This window comes from Leuciscus leuciscus, assembly GCF_965113295.1.
Source record: "Leuciscus leuciscus genome assembly, chromosome: 9".
Lineage (NCBI taxonomy): Eukaryota > Metazoa > Chordata > Actinopteri > Cypriniformes > Leuciscidae > Leuciscus > Leuciscus leuciscus.
In genome coordinates, this window is record NC_138733.1 from 29197935 (window position 1) to 29210497 (window position 12563).

A 12563-nucleotide genomic window follows, 5' to 3' on the forward strand; every position below is an offset into this window, starting at 1 on the left:
TGTGAAGACAATTCAAATGTGCAACGCTACTTTGTTAAATTGATTTGGATTACCAGGAGAAGGCAGGGGTCTGGATAGTCCTCCGGCAGGTCTTCTGTTTTGGGGGTATGAAGGGATTTTGGGGCGGGCACCAAGGTCTGGTTTGGCAAAGACAGATACCGAAGTGGAATTTGTTTCACTGGAAGGATTTGTGGAGGACAAATCCACTTCGAGGGCTTCAGATTCTAATGGAAATATATATTGGAATTTCAATATTCAAAAATGTACAAGACATCACTTTGCAGGAAGTAACATTATGCAGTACTCACCTGACTGCGGGCATGGACTGTGGGCAATTGTGCAATTTTCTCCCTGATCAGGCGACTCTTCCACTGGTTTTTCCTGAACAGGTGGCCGGACCTCCGTAACACGAAATGTGTATTTGCAGCGACGAAGGGGGTTTACAGTACTCCAATACCAGCGAGAGCATCTTAAAAGTAGAAGAAACAAAAACTCTGTTGATGTGCAAGCAAAAAGAAATGCTAAGTCTAATACATCCATTACGTGAGGAGCAAACTCCTCAAGAAATCTCAAGAAGCTACTTACTCATAACCCACAGGGAATAGTTTTCCATGACAGGCAGATAACTCACTCAGTTTTCCAAGCTTTTCTACTAGCAAAGAACCTAACAGTTGAAAAAAATGATGTTTAAAACGTTGTTCAAACCTCCTTGTACAACAATGCATTACATTTACATATTGCACATTTATTTTTTGTAACCTTAAAAAGACAAAAACACCAACCTATCATTAAATTAATTGACTCCGGCTCCAATCCAGTCAAAAACTTTCTGCGGAGACTTATCCCTTCAAAATCCACATAAACTCTCCGAAGAACTTCAAACCCTTGACCAGTGATGACCTGGTAAAATACAGAAAAAAAATAAAAACTGTTCTCACAAACCAGCTGTGTAATGTGCACATAAGACCTCTATTTGACTTAATTTTAAGCTACTATAACAAACCACAACTAAATAAGCAGCTATTTAGCTAAATTAAACGCAATTAAACAAAGCTTACTTTTCCACTTATAAGGTCACGGTGCTTGTAACAGAAGACTCTTTTATCATCCTGGAAGACACAGTTGCGAAAGCGGGCACACATGAAGTGGTAGTTGCTCTGGCATGAAGAAAGGCAGCAACCTACCGTTGCACCAGTTCGGTTACACCGTTCACAGCGCTGTGGAAGGAAAGTTGGAACATTAGCAAAGCCAAACATTATATTATGCTTAACAGATGCAAGTATACTGTTTGTTTAAATACTACATATAAAATTTGTATGGCATATAGTTAAAATCCATTAAGTATGATATTTGCTAATTATTAATTCAAGGCAGTGTAAAGCGTCACCAATGGATCTGTTGAACCAGAATTAAATGAGATTAATACCATACCATTAGACGACCTCGTGCAACAGCACTGTGGACATGCAGAAGTGAGCCATTATCCTCCTCAAACACCTCTGCAGACCACATGGTACAGTTCACATGAGCCCATTCATTTTGCCCAAGATAGAGCAACCTCCCTGCATCCTGGGAAGAGAAATGTATAATACAAAGGGTTGCAATATAGATTTGGCTGACACTAATAATATCTTTCACAGATCAGAGTAAGACTTTTATGCTATAATATTATGAAAATTACAACTTTGTAAGCACCCGTACAAAAAGAACTGCGACAGTACCATGGTACAGCGGTATTATCAGATGGCAATGCCATGATACTTACATTTATGCATACCATATTGATAGCTATGATTACTATATTCATAAACCACAATAATTAAATAGTACTATAAAGAACACAGAACACTTAGAAAACATGATATTACCATTGTAACATCCCTAAAAACCTATTAGGATCTTGTAGTAACAAGCTATTATGAGGTAGAATACGGAGTATACTGTGAGTTACTGTCTAAAAAAAGTACTTACGCTGGACTTTGCATCACCATATTTTTGGCACAGAACGCACTGTCTCTCGTCGTCTTTCGACCAGCCTGTGTCCAGCTCGGTTTTAGCTGTCCGACCCTTTTTCCCTGAGAGAAAGCATAAAAAAAGTTAGGATGCTTTTAACACAGGTTTTCCATATGTTCAGAAACAATGGTTACAATTGTCATTTTATACTTTATATATAAATTTATACTTTATGTGTTTATTTACCTTTCATATTCATTCGTAATGCCCTTATGTCCATAAAATGACCTTTAGGGTTATGGTCCAAAAGTGTGGACAGATCCTCTTCTTCTCCCAATTTAACATCCACGTGTCTTCCCATTATTTTTGGGGTGCCGTCCAAAGCCTTGCTGCAGCCATCTCTCTCACGCCATTGAGCATAAACATGTTCATAATTTGGTGGCATCACGGCATGTGAAAGCATCCCACTGCAGCACAAGTGAGAGTGCAGGAATGGAAAGGAAGGCAAGTGTGATGAATAAAATATACAATGTTTCTGAAAAGAATGAGACTGGAAAGAATTATTAGACACTTACGCTGGCAGATGTTTAGAGCGTGGATCCCATACTTTAGGGTCCAGACTGTTGAACCAACCATAAACTTCCTCTAAGATCTGAAAAGGATTGAAATTATATAAATGCATTCAAATATAAAGCCAAGTTGAAGAATCCAAAAAAATAAGTATCTTATGAGTATTTCTAGGCTGATATTTAGAATAGAATAATTTTTTTAATTTTTTTTCATGAGATGACCTAAGCTACTCTGACTGGTTGAGTGAAAATAACTTGAAAATAAAAAATAAATACACAATAATCTGACCGTGAGATAGTGTGAGCGGGCGAGGGCAGTGGGTCTTTGGTCCTCAGGTAAAATATCCTCTTCCTCCAAGTGACTGTGAATAACCTTCACCACATCCTCGTGGAAGGATTTCTGCTTAACAAAACCACAAATCAAATTAATATTTCCTTTCGATATCCTGTTCATTCTGAAACCAAAACACAAAATGATCCTGATAATTTGAGGATTCAGTTTGAGGTCGACTAGCTAATGTGTGCCATCAGAGATACTAGCAATTATCAGGCAAGAGAAAGGAATTTTTTTGTTTTTGAAATGTTGAAATGTCAAAATCACATTTACAGTAATTGCTCAGTGACGCATACATCCCTAGTTTATGAACAATGTGGGATACCACACACTCGAAAAGCATAGTGAAGCTGCACAGCCACACTGAACCAAGGAACGTGGACTGAATATTTGGTAAAAGCACTACAGTGTAAACAAAGCAATTTATGATGGTACTTTTCAACCCTACATTCCCATTTGGTTAGAATTCTTTCAACTTTTTTGGGGTCTCAAATTGATCTCAGACCTAAAACAAACACATTTTCAAGTGACTTGAAAAGCAGAGAAACTGACCAAGGATGTGTATAGGCCTTCATCAAACTTCTTTCCAATTGCACGGAGGTCACAAACAGGCAAAACTTCAACTCCAGTGTCCGGAGAACCCAGTGCAGCACACTACAAAAGAAGACAAAGCACTAGGAATTGCTAACTAATCAAGCAATGATTAATGTTCCTTTTTATATGTATCCAGTTTATTTCCTGTAAATTCCCCCGCTTTGAGTAAACTGTTTACACATACATTTTCAAATGTTTTGTACAAAATACAACAATATAATGACATTTCCTCTTAATTGGGCCTCATGAGGCAGGGCTGGAATGTTAAAAGCATCAATCTGGTGAACTAGAGTTAAAATTTAAGAACTCCAACCCGTTTTCAGCATCCAACAAAGTAATTAGTCTTAACTATTACTTCCTTAATAATAAGTGCATTGACCTTAAAGTGGATTCAAACCACTTTTGAGTTGTGATAAAGTGTAAAGTTTTAGGAAGTAATACCATTTGAATATATTAATAATAATACTTTTATTATTCCTAAGACAGTAATGTATTACTATTGTAATACAGCTGTGTAAAATAATTTAATAATAAGTATACTTTACATAATTTTGTCTTAATTTTCTCATTAGCAAGAGTTAAATTCTTGAGCTTTCATTTTAGCAGAAAATGGCAGTTTCTGTATAACCGGCGCGTCTCAAAACAAATCTAGTGAAATGCTGTAATCATCTGTCCAATTTTTTTTGAAAAGTATGTGAATGTGAAAATAATTGGTTCCACTGCTTTCCCAAATGCACGATAAAAAAAACGGAGTTCTCTGCACTCACTGTGAACTGGGCCATGGAAAACATTGGATCACATGCTGAACACATGATGAGCAAAACAGCCTATATACTTAATTAAATCGCATCCTTTTGCTATTTAATAAGGGCACTAAGCCATATCACGCTTTTGATTTTAGTTCAATTTACAGATGCTTTGACAAAACCATTTATGTCATAATGAAAAGTGTATTTTAGGTTAATTGTGAGACTTTGGTTCATTGACGAACTTTACACTGATGAATAATGACAATAATGTCTTATCAATGTAAACCTGCTTTGAAACAATCTGTTTTGTATTTGGACAGGACAGATTAACACATTGGTGGGCTGCCAGAGTCTTGATTATTTACCGGAAACACCGGGAATTATGAGTTTTCTTTGATTGTCAAAGACTATACATTCCAATAACTTTCAGGACCGTGGAAACCCTGAGCCTGGGAAGGAACATGCTTGTAATAATAAACATTTTGGAACTACTTTTATCATATTATCAAAATGTTTATGCAATCCTAGCTGCTGTTTGAACAATCAACAGTATCTGGTTGCTGCAGCTTTAAAAGTACAGCATACTAGGTTTAGGAGAGATCATCGGATGCCCACCTTCTTGCAGGTGACCAGGTGCTTGGTGAGGGTGGAGTTCAGCAGGCAATCCAGCACCCTCTCTAAGCCAGTCCTCAGCTCCTGGTTGAGCAGTTCCCTCCACCCCGCTCCATTAACATCCTCTCCATTGGGCTGCTCTTGTAAGCACGGCTGACAGGAGTACACCACACTCTCGGGTAGACTCGACAAGATTTCATACAAGTCATCTGTGAGAAAACAAACATTCGAGGAGTCAGCCACAGATGCAAGAGGAAGATTTCCCATTGATGATTCAGAGTGGAGTATTTTCACTGAATATTGAGAGTCATCGGTGTCTAATTGTTTTTCCTCAGCAACTCCCTGAGAATGCTTCATTCATTTCATTCGGGTTGGTGAAATCATGCAAGAGTTCGCATTACTCAGTATGTTTTTCAAAAACAACTGAGATGGTGGAAGGAATTTCCTTTCCATGACAAGTTTTTTGGAAAACCACATTTTATGTAGGAATGCTTTCATATTCCAGCCACATACAAATAAAAAAATATATTTATTCTCCTATAAAGCACAATAAATCATTTAATTATCCTATAATGCACAATAAATAAGTATAAAATATTTATTTACAAACCGATGTTCTCTGGAGCTTTCTGTTTTGTGAATTTGGTTAAGTGTCATTAAAAAAACATATCAGATTTAGATTACAAGTCCAAATGTATTACATTTGATTGATAAAAAATAAACAAATTAAGATAAAATAAAACGAGATAAATTAAGATTAAAATAAATAATATTAATAAATGTAAAAAAAATCTGTTAAAAAACTAAATTAAAAAAAATCTATAAAATAAAACCATGTGACCATCCCACTCTGCCGAGCCTTTACCAGAAGGTAAGATCTAAAAAGGTCACTCACCTGTCAGACCTTCACATTTAGCATGGACCCAGTGGTTACAAGTGGAGCACTGCATCATCTGGCTATCGTAGTCATTATCTTCATAACACTTGAAGCACATGGTGCAGTAATTACCTACACACAGAGAAAAACATACTGTGGATGTGTCTGTCACATGGGGTGATTTTCACATAAAGGTTAGCTATTAAAAGGTCAGTGTGGCAGACTGATAAAATGTTGTTGTTTTTTTAAGTCCATTTGTAAATACACGTTCACAAGTTTCATGAGATCGTACCACCCATTTGAGATTTACTTCACAGCCAGGGCCTAATATTAACACTTGTCAAGCGGAAAATGAAAGTAAAAATTGAGTATATGGAACGGTATCAGTCACCTGTTGGCCGGTAACATTTTTATGAATCCTAACACTGCAATGTTGTGAGAACATCAGTGTGAATGAACGACACTCGGGACAGATGACAGGCCAGTGCTGTACCGTCACGAAAGTTTAAGCCTTGCTCATTTAAATATTCAAGCGCAAGAAGTTGTGAAAGGGAACTCAATTCGTAAAAATAGAAATCTTTTGTAAAAAAAAGTTTGGGGTCAGTAATTTTTTCTTTAATTCTTTCTATTTTTGAAAAGGATGGGATGTGTAAAATTGATAAAAAGTGATAGCGAAGATTTATACTGTTAGAAAAGATTTCCATTTTGAATAAATGCTGTTCTTTTTATTCATCAATGAATCCTGAAAAAGGGATCACAGGTTCCAAAAAAATATTAAGCAGCACAACTGTTTCCAACATTGATAATAACTTTGATAAAACAACATTGAGTATCAAACCAGCATATCGTCACCTTCCTAAAATAATTGGCTAAGTCATTTTTTGACAAAAAAGATTTTTTTGCATAAGTCATCTCCTCATGATGCTGGCCACCTCTGGTAAAATCCCCACATCCTCAGTTGAACAGATCATGCAGTTCTACCCCTGTAGTGTAATGGCCTATGTCAAGAGTGTGACTTAGGCTGTTTTATTTGGCCTAAGTCAAAAGATTTTACAAGCAATTAAAAAATTTTAAAAGCCAATTTTACAAGCTTTTCAAGATGGGAGCTGCATCAAGAAGAACGAACCTCTGAAGTTATTTTTCATTTTTTTTGTGTTTTCTGAGAAACCTGAAAAATTACTTAGGCAATCATTTTAGGAAGGTGACGATATTCAATTATTGCTTCCGTTTTTGTGTTTTCTGAGAAACCTGAAAAAATGACTTAGGCAATTATTTTAGGAAGGTGACGATATTCAATTATTGGTTCCGTTTTTGTGTTTTCTGAGAAACCTGAAAAAATGACTTAGGCAATTATTTTAGGAAGGTGACGATATAATAATTATTTCTGAAGGATCATGTGACACTGATGATTGGAGTAATGATGCTGGAAATTCAGCTTTGCATCACAGAAATAAGTTATATTTTAAAGTATACTAAAATAGAAAACCATCATCATAAATTGTAATAATATTTCACAATATTTCAGTTTTTTTCCCTTTTTTCGATCAAATAAATGCAGCCTTGAGCCAATCAGAGGTGTTAAGGAATCCGTTCAACAGCGCTCAAAATGCTTGAGTAATGCTGGTATCGTCACATTTTTTTTATTTCAATCCCGAAGTTGGTACTTTTGACAACTCTACTGCAGAGTTTAGGCAAAGGCCAAATTAAATCATCATGTTATGCCAAGAATAAAAAATCCTCAAGAACTTGTATTTATTAACGGTACATTATTTTGTAGCTTGAGCTAATCTGACTGGATGGGTGATGAAATATCTAACAGACACTCTGAAAGATCCTGGAACAGCTGATATATATATATATATATATATATATATATATTTTTTTTTTATCAACATAATTTTTAATAGGCATATATAAAATATGCTACAAGTCTCACCTTGATCAAACAGCCTAGTGCAGTCAGGACAAAGTCCCTTGTCATGATTCCACTCAGTGTCCCAGCTCTTTCCTGGAGTCACACCACAACTCTTGCACCGGATGCATGTCATACAAACCTTAAAAAAAACAAATGTCCCTCAATCAACATTTCCTGCATAAACTTAAACATCATCCAGAAACTGTACAATGACAGTTTGACCAAAAATGATAAAAACATGTCATTATAAACATTTTATATAAATAATCTAAAAATATATACATAAAAAATACATAGTGTACAGTCTACTATTATGGTGCTTTTTGAAGTTCTGGCCACTGTAAATGTTTGTTCAAAATGTTCCTGTCAAATATTCCTCAGACAAATAGGGTTTTGTACAGTGTGTACACATTTGTACAGAATTTTCAACTGAATTATACAATATAAACACAAATTTATACTTCAATGTTTATACTTGCATTTGTTATTTCCCCTGATACTAACTGAAGTGCTATATTTCTTATGCCGCACATTTTTTTTTTTGATTGCACTGACATTCTAAAGAAAAGGCAATGCCATAGAAGCGAAGACTTCCTTGCAGGTTTTGCAAGTGGAGGAAAGTCCCTCGGTGGACAACTTACCCAAGGCTTCTTACGTTTGTTGGGTTTGGGGTAGTTTGGACCCAGACAGGCAGGATGATAACAATTCTGACACCTTTCACACTCCAGCAGAGGCTGCAAAAAACATTTACCAGTGACATCAAAGCTGTTACAGACCATCTGTTTCCATTGAAAGTGACTAATGTCACAAGTTCCTCTTGTGAGAACAACACGTGTACACTACTGTTCAAAATTTTGAACTCAAAAAGATTATTTCCCCCAAATAAATTACTACTTTTATTCAGGGACGATGTATTAATTGCCCAAAAGTAACAGTAAAGACATCTAAAAGGTTATAAAAGTTTTCTTTTTCAAATAAACAGTTTATTTTTTTCTATTCATCAAACAATCCTGAATTTTTTTTCAGTTTGCACAACAATATTAAGCAGCACAACGGTTTTCAACAATGATAATGATAAGAAACATTTCTTGAGCAGCAAATCATCATATTAGAATGATTTCTGAAGGATCATGTGACACTGAAGACTGGAGTAACAGCTGCAACAGTTCTTTTAAACTCTTATCAGTTCTATAACTGACCATTTCAGTTATAACCTTTAAATTAGGGTTAAGGTCCATTCACACCAAGGGCAATAACTATAACGATAAAGATATAGCTCTAAAAATTGTTTTAAGAGTTCACACCACAACTATAATGGCACAAAGAAACGATATTGTTGGAATCATTTTCAGAATGATTTTCTTTTCCAGCTGATGAACAAAAATTAATAAATATTGACAGCCAACCAGAATCCATCCAGCATTAAAGAGCTTGAGCATTTAAAGCGACAGAAGACAAAACCGCGCTTGGAACAAACACAACATTATCATCCTCTGGTGTCGTGTTTTGGAGTGTCTCAAACTACCTTGGATTCTTTATTCTTGCAGCCACAAACGCGGCAGAACTTGCAGCGACGACAGCACCAGTTCTCCTTGTTCTCCTCCAGTGGACGCTCTGAAGGGTCCAAGCAGAAGCGATGGAAAGGCTCACAGCAGACTTGACAGTACAGCATCTGCACAACATAAGGTTGCCATGAAAATTCGTAAGATTTTATTTCCAGGATTTCACAAAACCAGTAAATCCCGCTTGGAAAGATGTTTTGTGGCAAGATAAACTAAAACATTTTTTACATTCTTAATGTGTTGCTGAAATGAAAAGCAGTCAGGACGTACCTCATGTTGGCCTTTACTGGCACACAGCAGGCAGGCGTACTGGGGCACGAGGGGTACAGATGTGAGGATGCTCAGACCTCCGGTCGTCCATACGCTCTGCACGCTACAGTCCTCCTGTGGAGAGAAAAAGAAAGGAGTAAGGAAATTTTAGCACCACATAGTTTCTGCTGCATGCTTTGATCACGCCCTGATTATTCCATAACAGAATCCAGTGCTGCCATCATGTGGCAAACCTTTTCAGTGCTGATATCTGAAGATCTGTGTAGATTACAAATAAAACAGAACTTGATTTTTATACTCCGTTTTGTAAAGGAACATAGATATCTACCTTAAAATCAACACGGATCTTATGTGTGGGTTCTGCAGGCTCCTGTTCTCTCTCTGCGAAACCATTGGCAAGGGCTGCAAGGACACTGGGTGGTGTCTGTTCCTGAGGGCTCTGCAAACAAAGGAACAATGGACGCTGCTTTCGATGCTTCAATGACATTTTGGCTGAATGAGGACAGGACTCTTTGAGAGAGTCCACCGGCATCAACAACATGAATACCTTCTCAACTTTCCGTTTGATGGGTGGAACCCTGTGGAAGCCAGGCCTGCGATGGCGCACTCCCTCGTCAAAAGCCTCACCGATGAAGTCGTCCAATGACACAAAATCTGTGCATTTAATACAAACAGAACTGTGACTTTGAGAGCAATAATGCAAGTAAATAACTAAGATTCTGGTTTCAATTCCACTTTTAAAAAAAACAGAACCAGTTATGAAAAAAACAAAAAAAACATTTGTAGTTTCCTGATCACTAAGGTCTAACCCGAGTTTCGAAGACCAGGAGTTCTCCTGCGGCCTGGGGAAGTGGAATTTGAAGCTCCTATCCAGTCGAAGTCGGAGTCGTAATCCAACAGGTCGCAGTACGAACGTGGTTTTACGTGTCGCCGCGGCTGTTTCCGCACAGATGGACTGTCGCCTAGAGAGGGTGGAAACATCCGCCCGATCCCTTCGCCGCCCTCACCTTCTTCATTACTTGAGTAACCCACACTTATCGAGGAGCGGCGCTTCTTCCCATGCCCTGAAAATGATGACACATTTATAGCAGACATACAAAGAATAAACATAGCATTTCATTTTGTATGCCGGCTTTCACTCTAAAACACGTTCTTACCTTTTTGGAGCTTGCCGCTTAGCCTCATGGCCTTCCTTTCTTCAACCTGATCACATCTCTTGTATCTTAAAATAAAATAAAAAATATAATAATAATAAGAAAGAGTAGTTTAATTTGGACAGGACTGCGTTGATTCCAAGTTCGAAAAATATGAGGACCTTGAATCAGACAAAAGCAAGAAAATTGTTGTAGAAAATGTAATTATAACAGGGGCAGACATTAAACAAATACATTTTATTGTAAAACACAGGTTAAAAAAACTAACAAACTGAAACAAATGTGTTTGATAATGCCCTTTTTTAGATGGATTCCTGTACATTAAGTAACGAAAGTGGGCACTTAATGGAAATGTAATTTGTGATTAATTAGAATGGTTTGATATGTAACACATTGATTACTAATATATTATATATTCCTAATATAGAATGTTAACCATAATTGCCTTTTTTGTCAAATAATTTGGTATTTCCTTTGAACACATTTTACCTGTATGCATGGTGGTTGTTGACAATGTTGTTATTTTTTAAACAAAACTAAAACTATTACAAAGTGTTTTTGTAAATTGAAATTAAGATGAAATAAAATAAGATATACATATTAGATGAAAAACTTTGCCAAAGCAACCTAAATGAAAATGATAAGTGTTGGCAATTAACTGAAATAAAAATGTTTATGTACTAAAACCACTAAAACAGAAATGAAAATAAGTTAAGGCTACAGATATATGAAAAAAAACACACACAAAAAACAACAAAAGCACATAACCAAATTGCTAAAAATTCAACTAAAATAAAAATGAAAACTGAAAGTATATAAATAATATTAAAATAAAACTAGTAGTGAAAAGTAACCTTTTCCTCAATTAAAAAAAAAAATATATATATACAATAAATTATACAATTATACATACATACATACATATATATATATATATATATATATTAGGGATGTCAACTATTAATCGACGATCGATTAATTGTCGATAATACATTTAATCGATACAACTTATCGATCATCGATTAAGCAGGTCTTCATGCGCGTGCGCGCTGCTCAACCGCGAAACATGTAAAGCGAGCGCGCCAAAGTTATGTTTGGGACCATTTTACACCTTCATCATGACTATAAGTTTGCGTGTGCATTCGCAGCCTTTTGTTTTGTGCAAATGTAAGTTGTAATACCGTTTATTTTCTGTAGGCCTATCTATATCTGACTGATCTCATATTGGATGCATTTGGTTAAGAATTAACTCTGTAGTAAAGCGTCAGCTTCAGCGCGCGCAGCTCAAACGGCAGTGCACGACTAATAATGACTACTGGGACTGTAATATTACATAACATTATAAAGAGAACAATATTGTAATAAAACATTGTGAATTATTTGGGTTTAGTTGCCGTGTCGCGTTGCTCCAGGAACACATTTTGTGCAGATATAATTTGTAATATTATGTCTATTTTGAATATATCTGATTAATCTCATATAGGATGCGTTTCTTTTAGATAAATAACGTGCTAGCAAAGTGCTCCAGTTTAACGGTAGCAGATTCATTCAGCGCGTGCAGTTGTTCCAGGAAGAGCGCGTCCACAACAGTCACACATTCTAAGCGCATATGAGGCGGCGTTGGTGACACGTTGTATTAGTAGTTATATTTGATTATTAAATAATTAATTTAATTATCAATCACATCGAAACATTTTACAATCCTACTAGCCCTTTATTTATATTTAAAACCATTCTAATTGATTTGGTGAGGAACATAGCGTTTTGAGCAGCATTTGCAGACCCTGTCATGCTGTCATAGCCACTGCAGTAGACGCATATCGCAGTATTAAGGCTAACGATTAATCAATTAATTGATCGTTAATTTAAACGACGATCGATCATGGAAATTTGTGAAAATTGACATCCCTAATATATATATAATTGTTTACAAAATGTAAAGAGTCCCACTTGAACGGTGCATTATGCAATATT

General features: G+C 36.2%; 1 protein-coding gene across 1 annotated transcript in view; it reads right to left on the reverse strand.

The window, feature by feature from the left end:
• Window positions 1-12563, reverse strand: part of kmt2bb (lysine (K)-specific methyltransferase 2Bb) — a 35322-nt gene that overhangs the window by 12915 nt on the left and 9844 nt on the right. The window contains exons 8-28 of the mRNA XM_082180819.1: window positions 10593-10657; window positions 10245-10499; window positions 9983-10089; window positions 9764-9874; window positions 9436-9549; window positions 9129-9275; window positions 8245-8337; window positions 7625-7742; window positions 5707-5820; window positions 4815-5020; window positions 3409-3510; window positions 2812-2922; window positions 2529-2605; window positions 2200-2420; window positions 1972-2075; window positions 1432-1569; window positions 1059-1217; window positions 783-900; window positions 586-664; window positions 309-469; window positions 54-224 (exon numbers count right to left, since the gene is read on the reverse strand). Coding sequence (XP_082036945.1) covers window positions 54-224; window positions 309-469; window positions 586-664; window positions 783-900; window positions 1059-1217; window positions 1432-1569; window positions 1972-2075; window positions 2200-2420; window positions 2529-2605; window positions 2812-2922; window positions 3409-3510; window positions 4815-5020; window positions 5707-5820; window positions 7625-7742; window positions 8245-8337; window positions 9129-9275; window positions 9436-9549; window positions 9764-9874; window positions 9983-10089; window positions 10245-10499; window positions 10593-10657 — 2771 coding nt within the window. The remainder of the gene's footprint in view (window positions 1-53; window positions 225-308; window positions 470-585; window positions 665-782; window positions 901-1058; window positions 1218-1431; window positions 1570-1971; window positions 2076-2199; window positions 2421-2528; window positions 2606-2811; window positions 2923-3408; window positions 3511-4814; window positions 5021-5706; window positions 5821-7624; window positions 7743-8244; window positions 8338-9128; window positions 9276-9435; window positions 9550-9763; window positions 9875-9982; window positions 10090-10244; window positions 10500-10592; window positions 10658-12563) is intronic.